General features: G+C 28.7%; 3 protein-coding genes across 3 annotated transcripts in view; 1 reads left to right on the forward strand and 2 right to left on the reverse strand.

The window, feature by feature from the left end:
- Nucleotides 1-7,037, reverse strand: part of LOC113370124 (PDZ and LIM domain protein Zasp-like) — an 8,070-nt gene extending 1,033 nt beyond the window's left edge. The window contains exons 1-8 of the mRNA XM_026610794.1: nt 6,990-7,037; nt 6,722-6,873; nt 4,807-4,975; nt 4,467-4,594; nt 4,307-4,398; nt 2,750-2,939; nt 836-1,030; nt 610-742 (exon numbers count right to left, since the gene is read on the reverse strand). Of these exons, the coding sequence (XP_026466579.1) occupies nt 610-742; nt 836-1,030; nt 2,750-2,939; nt 4,307-4,398; nt 4,467-4,594; nt 4,807-4,975; nt 6,722-6,873; nt 6,990-7,037 (1,107 nt within the window). The remainder of the gene's footprint in view (nt 1-609; nt 743-835; nt 1,031-2,749; nt 2,940-4,306; nt 4,399-4,466; nt 4,595-4,806; nt 4,976-6,721; nt 6,874-6,989) is intronic.
- The window catches only part of LOC113370422 (PDZ and LIM domain protein Zasp-like), a 109,704-nt gene that overhangs the window by 64,983 nt on the left and 27,409 nt on the right, over nt 1-17,312 (forward strand).
- LOC113370125 (NADH dehydrogenase [ubiquinone] iron-sulfur protein 2, mitochondrial-like) overlaps nt 15,904-17,312 on the reverse strand; it is a 4,240-nt gene continuing 2,831 nt past the window's right edge. Inside the window, exon 9 of the mRNA XM_026610795.1 lies at nt 15,904-15,964. Coding sequence (XP_026466580.1) covers nt 15,904-15,964 — 61 coding nt within the window. The remainder of the gene's footprint in view (nt 15,965-17,312) is intronic.

The following is a 17,312-nucleotide window of genomic DNA, read 5'->3' on the forward strand; positions in this document are numbered from 1 at the left end:
AATCTTAATATAAGTATTTCAAAATATTAAACGTGTACCGACTTGTGTACCTAATAAAGTAAAGTTTTATACTAAATACAACTTTTATTTTTTTATCAAAAATTTTTTAACATAAATTAAATCAAATGATATTTTATAAATATTATAATAGTTATGGCAGTTATTTACATTACAAAATGTCTTTTAGCAAATTAATATTAATTAATTAGTTGCAATAAAAGTTAGGAGTGTAAACTATAAATTTACAGATGGGGAAGTTTTGAATTACTTAGAAACGATATTAATTATGATAACAACTGGAAGAACTTGTTTTGAATATAAACTATTTATATTATTTAAACTATTAACTTAGAAAGCGACGTTTTTGAAATATAAAATATTACGTGATATTATATACAAAAATTTGAAGCAAAATTAGTAAAAATAATAATTACACAATAAATAAATGTTGACCAATAAACAAATAAAAAAGAATCACAAAAGCGAATACTTTAATTTCAACACGATTGCAACAAAATATATAATTAATGTTAAAGCAAAAATTGCAAAATCATCGTGATATTATCACAAATTTTATAAATTTAAAATAATTTCTATAAATTTACTTACTGGTGCTGAAACTGGTGCATATCCCGGGGTAGAGGGTGCTTGGTCCTTAGGTGGTGCCATACCTCCATTAAGTGGATGAGACGAGTGGGCAGCCAGAGCTGCGGAGATAGCGCTCACCGGAATTTTTCCGCCGCTGGAATAATAATTTTTATAAATTAAAATCAATATTAATATTATATTATATTCTCTAAGTTGTTTTAAGATATAATATAAATTTTATACTTACGGTGGCACGGTGAATGGAATGCATCCTTCGGTACCAGCTGGTGGATTTTGGCGAGCAACGAGCTTGGCGTGAATATCGCAATATAATTTATTATGAATGGTGTAATATCCCTGGTTCTTCAAATTCGTACCACAAGTTGCACATTTAAAACATTCAACATGTAAGTTCTTGTCCTTTATGCGCACGAACACACCCCTAGAGTAATGAAAATTTTCATTAATATAAATATTGGAGAAACGGTAAAAAATAATAATATATGGTATAATCAGACATCTATCGTACGCAAGCTTTCTCATAATTCATGCCATAGTGCATACGAACAGAAATATTACAATGAAATGTTTGATATGCGAAGCTTCAAACTCAACAGACCAAATATCGGCAATTGAATAGCTTTTCATAAATGCAAACATAAATTTTATACGCTTTCTAATATGCATCTATTAGTGTTGCTTGAAATATATGTTGTTGTCAAAATTTAGTCGTTTAGTTGCAGAACCTATCAACAAATTTTGAAAGTGCAATGAAATTATATATAAAGAATTCTTGTAAACTCTGATTGAGATAAAATACACATGCTGATATAAGGAAACTAATACCTGACAAACAATATATTTAAATAAAATGTATAAACATTATCAAAATGTGTACTAACATCAATATATACAAATTTACATTCACACAGATTTTCTTTTTTTCTCTATAAATTAACTATAACAAAAGCCAGGAAATAAGCTTTAAGAATTTTCAAGATATAAATCATAAAAATATGATTAATATTCTAAAGCTCTTTTCCGGAATACGAGCAAAAATCATCAAATCATGTACTCACGCATTAATAATTTTAAGTTTTCAATGATCTCTTACAAATAAAGTAATTATAAAAATTTAAATTATTGAAATTTTGTTTATAACAAAGTACGCATACAAAGAGTTTAATAAAGTAAGATCCAGACTCAATCGGAGAGATATTTTTAATGTATAGTTTATAATTTAATATCGACAAGATTAAATGATACGTTTATCGGTTTAATTCCGATACTGTTATAACCTAAGGTAGAGTAAATCTGTCAATTTAAAATAAAAAATATTTTTCTCTTACGAGCAGATTTGATGATAATCTATTCTATCCATTCAATGGCTTAATTGCAGTCATAGTGCTTCTTCTACTTCTAATTATATTTACATCACATCAAAGCAAGCTTCTAGATATAAAAATAAGATTACTGATGCTACACGACATCTGCAAAATAATTTAAATTTCCTCTAATCTTACACTATAAACCGCGAACAGATTTCACACGTAGGTGATGACAAATCGGCAACTATTGGGTATTGGTTCGTTAATATGTTGTTTTTACTCCTCGTACCATTCATATGATGATGAGAGACTGTCTCGTCGAGATTTTTTGAAAAATAAAGAAAATTCAAATAATACTAATTTTTTACTTATAATTGGATACTACTACAGGGTAAATGTTAATAATCATTTCTGCTCCAAGTTCCCGAAGAAAACCTAAATTTGGAATTATGAAATGGACATTATTCCGTTTCAGCCATACCTAATCATTTAAATTAATGATTATGATTTATTTGTTTACGGTATAATTACAAAACAGTTATTTTTGTCATGATTTGTTTTTTAATATAACTTATAAAATTAAACAAAAAATATAGGAAAATAAATCATAATCAATAGCACTCTCACGCCACTTTCAAGAATCGCATCCAGCGTACTAAAATTGAGTTAGTACATACATACCACGTTCTGTAAAAGATATAATGCTTCAATTTTTTTAAAGCATCATATCTTGTACAGTTTTACAATGAACACATACACCCAATAAGCTTCTTATATACAAATTTTCAGTCGCCAAATGAAATCCTACATCCACTCCTTTCCCGAAAACTTACACGATGAGTCTTTCACAATCAGCGCAGATATTCTGCCCGGCCGGCAGACCGCCGGTGTTGTTTGTCGCGGGGCGATCGACTGGAGCCGACACGTGACGCAATCCAGAAACTGGTGCGGCCGGGGACGCCATAGGCTGGTGAGAATGATCCGAAGAGGGAGCTGTGACATGCACTGGACTAATCGGGGCTACTACGTATTTAGTATTTATAATATTAGCAAATGCAATACATATTTAAGGGGCACAACTAGTGTGAAATTTCGAAAAAATCGATTTTTTTTTCATATTTCGGTAGATTACACCTTTAAAAATAATATATAAAAATTTCAAATCGATATCTCAAATAGTTTTTGAGTTACAGCCATTTAAAATGTATATATATAGTATATAGTACAACGATAATTTTATCTTTAAACGCGTTTTTCTCGAAACAGCATTTTCCGAATTTGCTGCAGTGATTACTCAAAAACGAATGATCCGATCACTATCAATTTTTTTTACATGTTCTTTATATAGTTCTCCGTAAAATGAACTATCGATTTTTCGATTGGATCAAAAATCGAATTTTTGATTGAATTTTCAGTCGAAAAACCACCAAAATTTTTAGGTAAAATTCGACTCTTTTTTTCAAAACGCCGCCACTTTGTCAATTTTTGATTTATTTTTTTCATCGTAGTTCGTTTTACAGACAATATTATCTAGTTTAACGAGATTTTTTTTTTTTGATTTCATCCACGTAGAAGGCCGGAATCACTGCAGCAGTTAAAGGCCTTTCTTTGTCGCGCCGTTGGAGATCGACGATAAATTAAAAAATATCTAATTTTTTTCTTCAAAAATTTTACTATGTATTCTTAAAACATGTATAAATATATTCCTAAAATTTTGAAATATTTGATAAAGTAGTTTTTTTAATATAAATTCCCAAAAATCACCTTTTTTAGGCGGTTACACTAGTTGTGCCCCTTAAATTACTATTTTTCTTCATTTGATCGTAACATCCCAGGCTAGTTATAGAGCAGAAAATAATAAAAAAATGATCGCGGACATCTGAATATGCTTGAATTTACAAAAAAATTTAAGCATTATATGAAAAAAAAATCAACTTATATGCGGTATTTTCAATGGTTTCATATTGTAGTGATTAAATTCTTCTACTATTCTCTGATCTGAAATCTTGCCATGGAAATAAATTTAGCATTATTATGTTGCAGACCACTTGACACCTGCTATTTTGCATGGAAAAGAATCAGAAATTAATATAGATTTTGCTTATTTTTCGCAATTTAGACCAAATTGAATCCATTTTTTCAAAATTGGTAAATAGTTACTCAACACTCTAAATAACATTTAACTACATGCCATTTTTTTATTCAGGCACTTGTAATGCTAATAAATATTTTTTTTTCCTGAATTATATATAATAATAAATATCTATAATAAATTCTGAAACCAGCTTTCTCTATGTCGTAATATAATCAGAAAAAAATCATCTTCTTATATACTCAAATATAATAAAATAATATATTCTTAAATTATAACCAATTTTGTACAAACTAACCTTTTTCGGGTTCGTTATCAGCTTCCTGTAGCATTTTGAACACCTCACTATTTGCTGCATTATAGATTTTTTCGTTTTTCTTAAAGTTCACTCTACACATACAATATTGCAATTAATATGAAGTAAAAATAAATATGAAAATAAATATTATTAAAATTACCCTACTACACCGGTTTCGAGCACTTCAGAGTGTTTGTCTAATGTTTCCTTGATAGTTTGCTCACTATAGATATTCAATGGAGTGTTGTATTGTTTATTTACTAAGTTCTTGGGGCCGGTTCCATTTAACTGCAAATAATAATAAATAAGCAAGTTAGTTAGAGCTTTTCTTTTAGTATATCCCATTCATGTTTCAATAGAATTCAACATCTCATTCAATCTCTACAAGCTTGTATATGAGCACGTGTTCAGAATACAATTTTCCTTTTATGAAAAATTTAGATTTACATTAAGTAACAAACTACTTATGAGTTATATAGTTTATGAAACCTTACTTGCACACTTGCAAATGGTTTAGCCTTATTGTTGTGTCCGGATCCGATGTGCATTGGGTCCTGGGGTTTGGCGGCCAAAGAAGTTTTGGTCACTGGTGACACATAAGAACCTAATGGTGATGGCTTTGGAGCAACTCCAGTTGGTACTACTTGTGGTTGCCATGTTGAGCCTCCTCTGTAAAAATATAGAGTTGGTGAAAAGAAGAAAACTGGTACGGATTCATTTTGATGACGACAATTTGTAATTAAAAAAAAAGTTGTGGCAGTTATAATGTGCATATCCTTAAACTTGAAATATTTTTTCATAAATGTGGTTACCCTATTACTTGAATATTTATATATTCTAACTGCAAATAAAATCAAATTTTCTTACTTTAAAATTTATCTACAAAATTACATTATTCAAGCAATGTAAATAACTATTAATAGTTATGAAAAACAAACGGTTGATATTTGTTTATAAAGTAAATATTTATAAAATTCTGAGAGCCTATTTTGATAAGATATAATAATAATTGAGATAACTTACGGAATATATAAACAAAACACATTTAGATAAAATCAAATGTTTTTCTAATAGGTTACAAACGCTCAAAATTAATACCATAACCAATTTTTCATATTTTAAACGGAACATATATAAAAATGTCAGTAATTCATTAAACTATTGCTATTACGAACATTTATTAACGCATAAAATATTTATTATAAAAACTAAACTAGTTGCAAGTAATTTTAAGAATAAATGCATTTAAATAAATGTGCACAACCCTTGTTTTTCAAATCAGGCATATTTTTTAGAATTAGAATATTACCGATTTAAATAAAATAATTGAATAAGATATTGTAACGTTTTGAAATTTAAGTCCATGTCAAGAATGAAGACAACAAACCCTGCTATGTATAAATTATTCAGAATAAACAAATTTCTAAAGCAAATTCACATATAATAACTAGGAAATATTAATATCATTTTGAATGTAGTTTTAGTTTCTGTGCTCTTTAATATATATAGAATATAAATTTGTATGAGGAATAATTTTTACTAATTGTAAGATTATTATATTTTTCCAGATTTTTCAAGTTAACATAAATAGTTTATGAGCCAATATTAAACTCATTAATTAAAACATTTCTAATCTCTATCCACCCGAAAAATTTCTGAATAGCTCTTGGGCGTTTTTCTTTAAAAAGCACACCTAAATTTACCGAAACAGTTTCGGACTATTTGCCAATCCGAACTGTTAAGTGCAGGACTAACGAACTTCTACTGCACTTTGTTTTAAAATAGAAGTATATAAAAGATATTGCAAATATATGCGCGCTATTTATGATCTTTACTGCATTTAATTTTTTTAATAGAAATCGCTAACCGTTCACTAATTGATAGCAATATGCTTCCAAGTGAAAATAGACCCTGCCGGCATTGCGGCATCAATAAAAAATTCATAAGTATTACAGAAATTGTAATAATAAATACATCACATAGAGATAGAACAACCGTTTAGATTGCCATCTAATAAAAATGTACGGCGTTTAAGAAGTCAGTACAATGCACATAGGTGTACTGCCCTAGAGCAGGTCCGTGAGCTGAGTTAAAACTCCAACTCGATTCAGGGAAGAATAGTGTGAGACATTTTCCATTGCCATTTCACACCGCAGTGGCCGAGATGGGCTTATTTTCAATTGGTAACATATTTTGATCTATATTTTCAATTGAAAATGGACATCGCGCTGCCCGATATCAGATTGCCAGAGCGGAGAATCGAACGCGCGACCCGGTCCATACAAAGTCAACGCGTTAACGACCTTCGCCACGACAAACAATGCACATAGGACTTGTTAAGTTCTGATTGCTGTTGCTGGTAAAATATATTATAAAAAAGTGCCACAAATGCTCTACCCACTGAAACTCACTGACCTTTGTACTGTCACCTCAAAGGATTGTCCGGCGCGCACGATGGCGTCTTGCGCGTCCTTGTGTCTCAGATTATAGACGTCTGTGTTATTCACCTTGATGACAGCGTCGCCTGCTTGCAGACCAGCTCGCTCGGCCGGGCTTCCGCTGTTCACCTGCAAAAAAGACAAATAAAAAATACTATATGCAATATAATTGTAATGATGAAGTATTCAGAGACCATAAGGAAGAGATTCCAGAAAGAACGCTTAACGATCGTTTTGTTTTATACAAACATGTGCAAAATGATTTCAAGGAGAGCTTTTGTATTTTGTGCCATGATTCATGAAAGCATTCGCGTTTGCAGATGCGTCAATGGATAATTGAATAGTCTAAACTGATATTTCTAAAAGTAAAATAAAGATGGATTTGAGAAATATGCTAATAACTTGATATTTGTTCCATACTTTCATATAAGATAACGATAACAAGAAATATTTTAAGCTGGTTGCAATGTTTTGAATATTGAAGTTAAGTTTTAACTTATTCCTTTATAATTAAATTATTCTAAATATTGACACATATTCAATATATTTATTATATTTTATTGACAGAGAGACAATTAGTCCAGTCATTTGAGATACCCAGCAGTAAGTCTGTAAATACTTGTATATTGACACCCTAAAGTTGTCTCTTTGAATATTTGTTTTTCTCCAAAACTCATGGTCTATTTGATTCCCACCTATACTACCATATGTAGGTTTTGAGACAACTTAAGGGTGTCAATATACAAGTATTTACAGACTTACAGCTGGGTATCTCGAATTCCGAGGTGAACTTACTATAATGATTGGACTAAATAAAATATTATTGTGATATAGTCGGAAGAATGAGATGAAGAGTATAATTAGATTGATTCATTCAGGTTGCCACACTTAACTTAATAAAAATTAGATTTATCAAACGATCAATACTTACTAAGCAATGAAATTTTATTTTATATCTTTGTTATTTATGAATCAGTTACATCTGCTATTGTATCTCATGTTTGTCAGCATTGCATCCAAATGTAACATCTGCATTTATAGGGGATATTAAGACGAAAGCTAACTGAAGTGCGAATATATTAACAGCATCGTAAAATACTGGGCGAAGATTAACGTCTCGACTAAATGCGAAAAAAGAAATAACTGAACAAAAACTGCAATACAATACATGGAGTCTACCATATTATAGAGACAGTCAACGGCACCCAGACTTACATGTGTGATGACTAGGAGTAATAATTTGCACTCTATGATCTATAACTCTTGCACACATGTCTATTAATTTATCGAAAAATATAACATCCAATAAAATCAAGACAAATTTTAGAATTATAAATCTAAATTTAATTTTAGATTTAAAATATACACATATTTTTCAGTGATTCCAATTTTATGTTTACTATATCTTTACAGTTTTAAAAACATAGTTTTCATAAAAAAATAATTTTTAGACAATTTAATTTTTTAGACACAATTTAAAGAAATATATCGCAAATTACTTTAAAGAAGGCAAATTTTTGATAATACTCATTTATATTATTTCTAAAATAGTTATTGATATTTAGTATACCAAATACGAGGGTTAAAATACGTGTATCGGGTACTAGACACGTCAAATTAGTGTAAAAAATAGTATACAACTTATTGTACTGGTTCAAAGCATTTTTTTTAATTATAAACAATTGAAACTGTTTGAAATTGAAAATGGTAAAATCTAACATCTCTAGCTAGCCTATTCATTGGGGCACAGCAGACACAATACAAAATGATTCAAATAGCAAACTCAAATACTTGCATATATAAACAACTGTATGTATTATAATTTATATTTAGTTCACAAAACGTGTGTAAACAAGCATATTTGCTCTCTTTGTCAACCTGCCCGCGAATTAACTCTCTGACTCAAAATAATCTAGTTTTTTCTCTAAAATATCATAGACTTTATCGTATTCTTAAATGATTTCAATTGAGCATTTCCTAATATACGCTATAAAATTTATGGTCATTTATTACTGATATATCGTATATGTTTTTAGCGACTGACTTGCTGATCCAGAGAATAATAAATATGTACTTTATAAGATTGGAAAAGTGGACGCACTTTGGGTGAAATATCATAACGGGAAGCCCGAGAAGAGTATGAAAACATTTTAAACTCATTTGAATAAGTCAAGTACAGCGGAGTAATCAGAGTAAGTGGTTGGTGGTCTAATCAGAAAAGCATATATATATATATATATATATATATATATATATATATATATATAATCTTCAGATCAGACCACCAACCATTTACACTGGCTTCTCCGCATATAATCAGTGTTTATATTTTTATGACTATAAAACCTCTGCATAAAGTACTAGACTTGATGCAACCTCATTATAAAAATCTATGAAGGTATCTCAAAAATTAAATTTAATCTTAAATATAAACTATTAATATTTCAAATCTACTCATTGAAAATATATTTATGGTGGTAATAAAAATACATTTATACAAAACCATATTATATATATATATATATATATATATATATATATATATATATATATATATATAAATATATAATGTATGTCTATAGTATACATATGTGTGTGCTCTTAACCGCATAATAAACGATGTATTCACCAGACAATGTTGTTAGAGTCATATTGTTTAACTCACAATTCAATCGAGTGAGGGTCATCTTTTATTTGGTTGGTTAAGACGAACAAATGGGAATTTTGACAGGTTAATATAACCATAATTGTTAAAAAAAGATTATTACTTATTCAGAATGATTATTACTTGTACTGACTCAAGCGACGTAGACACGTTTCATTATTGATCATGAAATATTTAAATAATTTATCTTATACTTGGCATGATGTGTATGATGTTCCGCCAACCATCGACTAGTTAATTTAACTTAATGACAAATTATGTTTATGAACAATTATCAAATTCAAAATATATTTTGACAAGACAATGGTAGTATTGTATTGTATATTTTTGTGCGCATTTTGCTACTTTTCTCTACTAGTGTTTTATCATTTAGTATTTTGGCCAGGAGGGTCACAGTGCACATTTATTCAAAATTATGAAAATTCAGATAATGAAAGCGATTGAAGGTACTCATTTCGAGAGCCTTGAAGAGATTCATTCAGGAAATATAATATTTAAACCGACACATTGGCAACAAACTGTTGAGAAGCAGATGAATAAATCAGTTCTCATTTTTTAGGAATAAATAAATATTTTTTTTAAAAAATGAAAATTTTGAACTATATTACGAAAAAGCGGTGTTATACTTCTATAAATCAAGCTGTAAACTCTACTAATGATACATAAGACATCAAGATTTACAACAAGCCATCCGAATGAAAATGCAGAAAAAAAATACATTTAAAATCTCTTATGGAAAATTATTTACTAAATAATCCAAATTATTCTATAATTCGATTCGCAAATTGTAGCATACAAAATTAAATTAATTTTATTCTATTAAATTTCATAACTTATTCAATCAAATGTCACCATTAATCAATCGTCTTTGTGGAATAATAATATTTAGTAAATCATTTCAACAATATTCGCTCATTCAAAGTCGAGAGCAAAGCATGTGTCGAAACTAATCCTGAATATTTGTGTTTTATAGATGATCTTATAAACATAAACATCGCAAATATCAATGAAATTCCTAAGAAATTAGGTGCACAGATATATATATATATATATTTATATGTGTACATCGGTTGTTTCTATATCAATCTGTAAGGCGGAGGTCACATGCTTAACTATTTCTGAACGCGGTGATATTGGCAGCACCGGGAATCGCTAAAATTAGTACATTGCATCGTTTATCAGAAACATAATATCTCAGGGAGAGTGAACTTCAGGCATGAAAACACCTATTAAACTTCGTGACAAAATGCCAAATTTGCAATACTCATATATACAACGTTTGAGACCTGTTGATTTCGCAATATTGAAAATAAGCTATTGTTTTCTTTAGTCATTGCTCGCAATAAAATAAGATTTAAATTATTTAGATTAATGCGGTTATGATTCTATCAATTGAAGGATTGTAGTGCCATTCGTTTCATGGAACAATAAAACATCTAATAAATATATTCAACGCCAACCAATAAATAAATAACTTTTAATAAATCAACTTTTGATAGCATTTAATATTATTTTGTACTGTTATTTCGGGCCTATTCTGTACTGCATCTTAGAAGTTAAACATTGCTCGAGTATATCTATTTTATAATCGACTTGAGTTCGAGTATATCTATTTTATAATCGACTTGAGTTCGAGTATATCTATTCTGTAATCGACTTGAATTCGAGTATATCTATTTTGTAATCGACTTTGGTGTTGATTAGCTTGATCGAGGTTCTTGCCTTGGCACAACCAATGAAAGTAAATTTTCTCTAGTTAACACGCAGATCATGTTTTTGAATAAATAATTTACAATAAATATTCTAAATATTTGATATTCAACAATTTTGTTTAGATGACTCAAAGTCACACAATATTATCTTATTATCTTTTTATTCCATATTTACCTTAGATCATTTAGCTGATGTGAATAAATATGCTGACATGGTCAAATTTGAAATTCTCTTTTAATAAGTTACGTTTTATTCTAGCACATGCAAACGATTAATGTCTTAAAATTTTACCAGAAAGGAACATATTTCAAATCAAATTTAATTAAACAAACTTTTCTTAATTACAAAAGATCAATTTAAAACTAACATTGAATAATGTTCATTTAACAACATATGATATCTTGCATTTTAGCGACCCCATAAAATAAAAAATAGTTACTTTGTAAGCTAAGAGAAGAAATTCAGTACAAATTCGAGCATTAATATCATAAAAAAACAAGTTTATCATTTCAACATAAGTTCTTTTAAAAATAAATATTTAAATGATTTGAGAATCTCTACTTATAATAACTGATTTAATTTAATTTTTGGACAATAATTTTACAATAACTTTAAATAACAATACTATAATAAATAACATCAGTTTTATTTTCAGATATTTAAATCATTATAATTTTGAACTTCAATCATAAATGTAAATTTCGATTTATGTTCACTTATTATTCATGCAAAATCGAGAAAGAATTGAAAATATTCAGAAAAAACTTTGATAAGGTTAATATTTAAAGATGTATGTGTAACGGACCCAGATGGTAAAAAATCATTATTATAAATATTATAATGTTTGTGTCTATTATGTATAAAAGAGTTAAAAACAAAACAAATCTGTTCGTATGTTATTTTACATACTATCTTAAAATTACAGAAAGAATTTCCGTTTCATAATCTTGAAATCGGTTGCCAAATGATATTATCACTTTAACAAGTATGACGCTATGAATCTTTGGCGGTTAGATAATTAATTAAATTATTTAACTATGAAATCATTCAAAACTACGTAATATCTGAAGTATGTTAAATAATTGCCAGTGTTTATTTACACTCTCTTGAATGAAGCATATGTTTACCAATAACAAAATAACAAAATAAAAAATAAAATAAACTTCCTACATATTTGACTTTGATTAGCTTACCTTTCTCAAATCATGCATTTAGTGACAAAGATATATAAATACCTATACATAATTACTTAATAAATTTTCTGCGAACTACTGCTTCCATTAATCGATTTAAATATATTTTAGAAATTTTATTGAATAATAAACAACTACTTGCATTGTACCTACTAATATATGGTTTAGTGAACGCATAAGAGCGTGCTGAGATAATCAACTTCAACCGCTGGATACATAGATATATCAAATCGTAAAAAATAATGCTGTTTTATTCTCAAGAAACATCTAGATAACAAAATGCACGAGTACGCGTCTTTATGGGTTTTATTTTAATAGTAGTTTTTTTAGTCTACACTAGCATTCACTTAAGCTTAATTCAGTTCGGAGAATGTAATGCATAAGTTATAGCATAATAATGCTTATGATGAAAAAATCTGAAAAGATTGATGGTAATTGAGCATCATACCATAGGAAATAGATCACACATTTATTTAAACGAATAATTGAACTAATTGTTATTCACAAATATTATGGATTATAATTAATAATGAAGACTTATTGTAAATTGCAAACTGTATTAGCAAACTATTGCATGGTAACTTTCTATATCATTTCATCTTCTATATCATTTTGTTTTTAATTTTCTGCAGGGTAAGTTATTGTAATGGACCGAAAGTTTTGAAGGTTTCTGAACATTTTGGCATACCTCAGAAAAAATGGATATGTTTGTATGTGTGTGTGTGTATGTATGTATGTATGGATACAAATTTCCAGTCACGTTTTCGGTAAACCGATTTGAATGGTTCAAAAAACATTCTAATCCTATTGATAGGGAGATGAGCTGATTAGTTTTTGGCAAAGGCAGGTCCAGCAGAGATAAAGAGCACATAGTGCAGAAAATAGAAATCGAATTTTTGAGAGAACGGAGCATCCAATTTGAATGATATAAAAAACCTTCAATTAGTAATGATTGGGAGAAGTATTTATTAGTTTTTAAAAATGCTTTCAAAAAAAAAATATGTATATCAAAAATAATTCAGATTTTATTTTTAATTCTGACTATAGTTTTAATATACTTTGAACAAATAATTTCAACTTTGCAATTCAGTTTATATAATTCTTATAAATATTAGAAAATGATTCAATATTTATAATAATCTATTTGAAAACATTCAGTATTCCTCGAACATTTCGTTACCGTACGGGAAGTTCCAGCAATTTGCCTTAAGGCACGATGCCATACACCCCACTAGTTAATTTTAATGTTGTAATAAATAAATTATATTAAAATAGAGAAAGTGTAAATAAAAATGTGTACATTTGATTGAGGTAAAGGTTTTTAAAGTATAAGAGACAAAAATAGGTATATTACATTTCTTTTTTTTCATCCCTAAATCCTATGGTTCAAAATGCTTTATTAATCATATTCATTTATTTTCTATGCAAATCTATATAATGCTATATAAAACTCTAAACTAAAAGAAGGAAAAGCTAGAAGAAATTATTTTGCTTCAAAATAGTGATACCATAATATTCGTTTGTATTGATTGCATTAATAATTCTAAGGCATTAAATGAAGAAAGGACGAAAAGATACAAGTTTAAGTGCATCAAGTATAAAAGACAAATGATTGCTCAACCATTAAACTTTGGCCGCAAAATTTATTCACTAAAAATTATCGTTTGCACTTTGTCCACTATTCTTTTTTATTCATATTTTTCTTTATTATTCAATGTAGTAACTTTTCTATCAAAATAAAAGAGCAAGATAGTAAACATTTCTTTGCACCATCAGGTAATGTTATATGAAGAAAACCAATAATTGCAAGACTATAGATTAATGTTTAATTATTAATAAATAGATAATTAATTAATGGTTATATTAATATAGAGCAAATCATAATGGTAATATGATCGCTGAGAATAATTGCATAAAAAAATATAAATAAAAGTACTTGAATAATGAAAATTTAATTTATTCGCAATCAGTAAAATTTATAATTCATAACAGGAAAGAGCAAAGCATGCAATCATAATTTTCATGACTCTTGACATATTTTGTAAAACGCTTATTTTGATATTTATTATCGTCCCAAAGTATACACATTGAAATCTAATTTTTACTATTTGCCTCACAACTGTTATGATATTTAATTCTTCAGTATGATTTTCCTCAGAGCTTATACCAGAGTTCATAACCATGACAAAGTGTTCAAGAAGCTTTTTAAATTCGATTTGATTGCTTACGAACCAAACAAATACTGAAAAATTGAAATCAAAATTAAGATTTAATTAGCGATAAACAAAAACTGACATGAATAAAAAAAATGCAGTGGCAATGCGACAGACAGCTGTCATCATTCATTGCAAGCCACTATTACGACGGTTAACCTTCGAGCACGTGTCTGCAATGCGTCTGCATGGATTAACGTTTCGTATTTCTGCTAGTAGTTGATTGTGAATCCATCGTATTGTGACTTCAGTTATTTTTTTTCACGTGGGCGGGTTTGGTTTCTGCATTCGCCGGAATTCTGCTCATTCATCGAAGCGTTCGTTCACCGAACCGTGAGTTCAGAGCCATAGCCTTTTTGCACGTCGAATAGAACATACAGGATAGTCAAGAATTGATACCAAGTGGGCCCAAAATATTATGCAGAATTATTTCATACCTTGATAAGTAACTATTCTTCATTCAAAATTCATATTTATATTATTATTATTGGACTTGTATAGTCCACTCATTATAGTCAGTTCACCTCGGAATTTGAGATACCCAGGTGTAAGTCTGTAAATACTTGTATATTTACACCCTAAAGTTGTCTCAAAACCTACATATGGTATTGACATCCTAAAATATGTAGGTTTTGAGACAACTTTCGGGTGTCAATATACAAGTATTTACAGACTTACAGCTGGGTATCTCGAATTCTAAGATTCTTACCTAATTTAAGCTTAAATGACTGGACTAGTATTTTGGTATTCAATTAGTAGAAATTTGTGTATAAATTCCACACACAATTCATATTCAAATTTTGCTATATTCTTTTATGTGCTTCTTAACTATTGTCTATTGTATCTAAATTAGACTTTATCTTGCAAGCTAAATAATCTGTTTACTTTTGGCAGTGGTCCCAGCTGAATTCCTTACTTTCATAATTGTTCAGATATTAAAACTGAGGTGACCATATTTTTTTTATATCAAAACCATGACGGCTTCTTGGAGTTATTCTAGTACGGGAAAACTTTATTACTCGATTAACTAACTTATTGTTAGTATAAAATTAGTAATTGTGCAAGGCTGCCAAACAGTTTGTTTTTATAATTCTTGCTAATTTTTGCAAAAATTTAATTGTTAGAAATTATTAATGTGAGGTGCTATTTTTATCCATCTTTGAAATTTTGCATTCGGCAATTTTTTCAATAACAATTACATATTGTTTCATATAAGAGTAGTACACCTTGTATATATCATCTGTAAAATTTTGATGAGTAGTTGTAATTGTATTATCAAGTAAATGCGAAGATTTATTTTAAATCTAAATTTTTCGAAAATTCGGGACAAATGATCTAAATCCGGAACAAATGATGCTTTTAAAAAAATCCGGGACTAAAAGTGGAAATCTGGAACTGTCCCGGTCAAACCAAGACTTATGGTCAGTTTTGATTCTAACAAATGTTTAGATACCATTGAATATGTTTACACTACAAAACATAATAATTCTATAGTTTATTATTCTCCATTTAATATTTATATGTTCCGCATATCTTAATTTTAAATCAACATAAGCATGTTCTTATCTAGAAATCTTAGAAAATGCATACAAGAATTTCCTAGCAAATTTTCTCATGCATTTGTTGAAGAATAGCAGTGTTTTCTTATCATTGAAATTCCTTCTAATCAAGACTGGTAATTATTACAATGCGTTGAATCTTAATATTTCAACAATTGAATGGTTCTCAGCAGACCAATGTACTCGTATACATTTGATTAAGTTATTATTATTTCGAATCGAAGATCATTTTTTGAGTTTACGAATAGCTTCCACTTAGTTTATGTTATGTGCAGAATTGATTGCTTTATCAATTGGCATAATACTTGTAACGAATTGAAAAATTTGCATAGGTTTTAGTACAAAGCAATCGGTTGCGTCATTAATACAAAATCGGTAAATCATACAAATATTTGCTTTGGGTGTAGAAAAAGTAATTCAAATAAATAATCACACAGCAGTCTAAATCCGTGAAGGTTAAAATCAGATTCCGACGGCGCAAATATTTACACGAGTGAAATTCCGAGGAGAAGCGTGGGTCGCCTGTAGTCGCGGTAAATAAGACCTTTTTTCCATTAAATGTAATTAGTATGAATCTTTTGATGGTTGCTTATTTTCTGCTCGAATCTGTTTTATTTCCAGAGCATGGCCGAGGGCTTTGGGTCGTAATAACTTTAATTCTCTAAGCTTGTATCAACAAATTCCGCAAATAAAACACCTATAAAATTATTTGATATAATATGCAATAAATAAGTTAACATTAATTACGTTTTTTATTGTTATATTTTTATATTTTATATAAATTCATTTAATATCTAATAATGATTTATACCCATAGTGATATCAAATAATAAATTATCTCTGCTATGATAAATTTGATCGAATCCAGCAAAATTAATTTATTGATTAAATCTATTTTTAGATAATCAATATTCAGCATTACGTTATCTACTGATTATTTTTCAAACATTGCAAATTTACTATGGAATCAGTAAAATAAAATACATGTTACGAGAAACGCATTGTACACTAAAACTATTCAGGTCATTTATGCAAGTATAGTGTAAATGTTAAACCCATAAAACTTTAATTAATTTATACTTTATTAATTAATTTGTACATTGATCATTTGCCGCTCACATTACAAGTTCGTATGTCAACAAACTTAATAAACAAAATATAAAAACTAATGCCAAATGTGGGGCCACGTAAGTTATTAAAAATTAATGATGCAAATTGTTCAAAA

The sequence above is a fragment of the Ctenocephalides felis genome, unplaced genomic scaffold (genome assembly GCF_003426905.1).
Source record: "Ctenocephalides felis isolate EL2017-DRISC unplaced genomic scaffold, ASM342690v1 CF-g0.4_SCAFFOLD_01492, whole genome shotgun sequence".
Classification (NCBI taxonomy): Eukaryota; Metazoa; Arthropoda; class Insecta; order Siphonaptera; family Pulicidae; genus Ctenocephalides; species Ctenocephalides felis.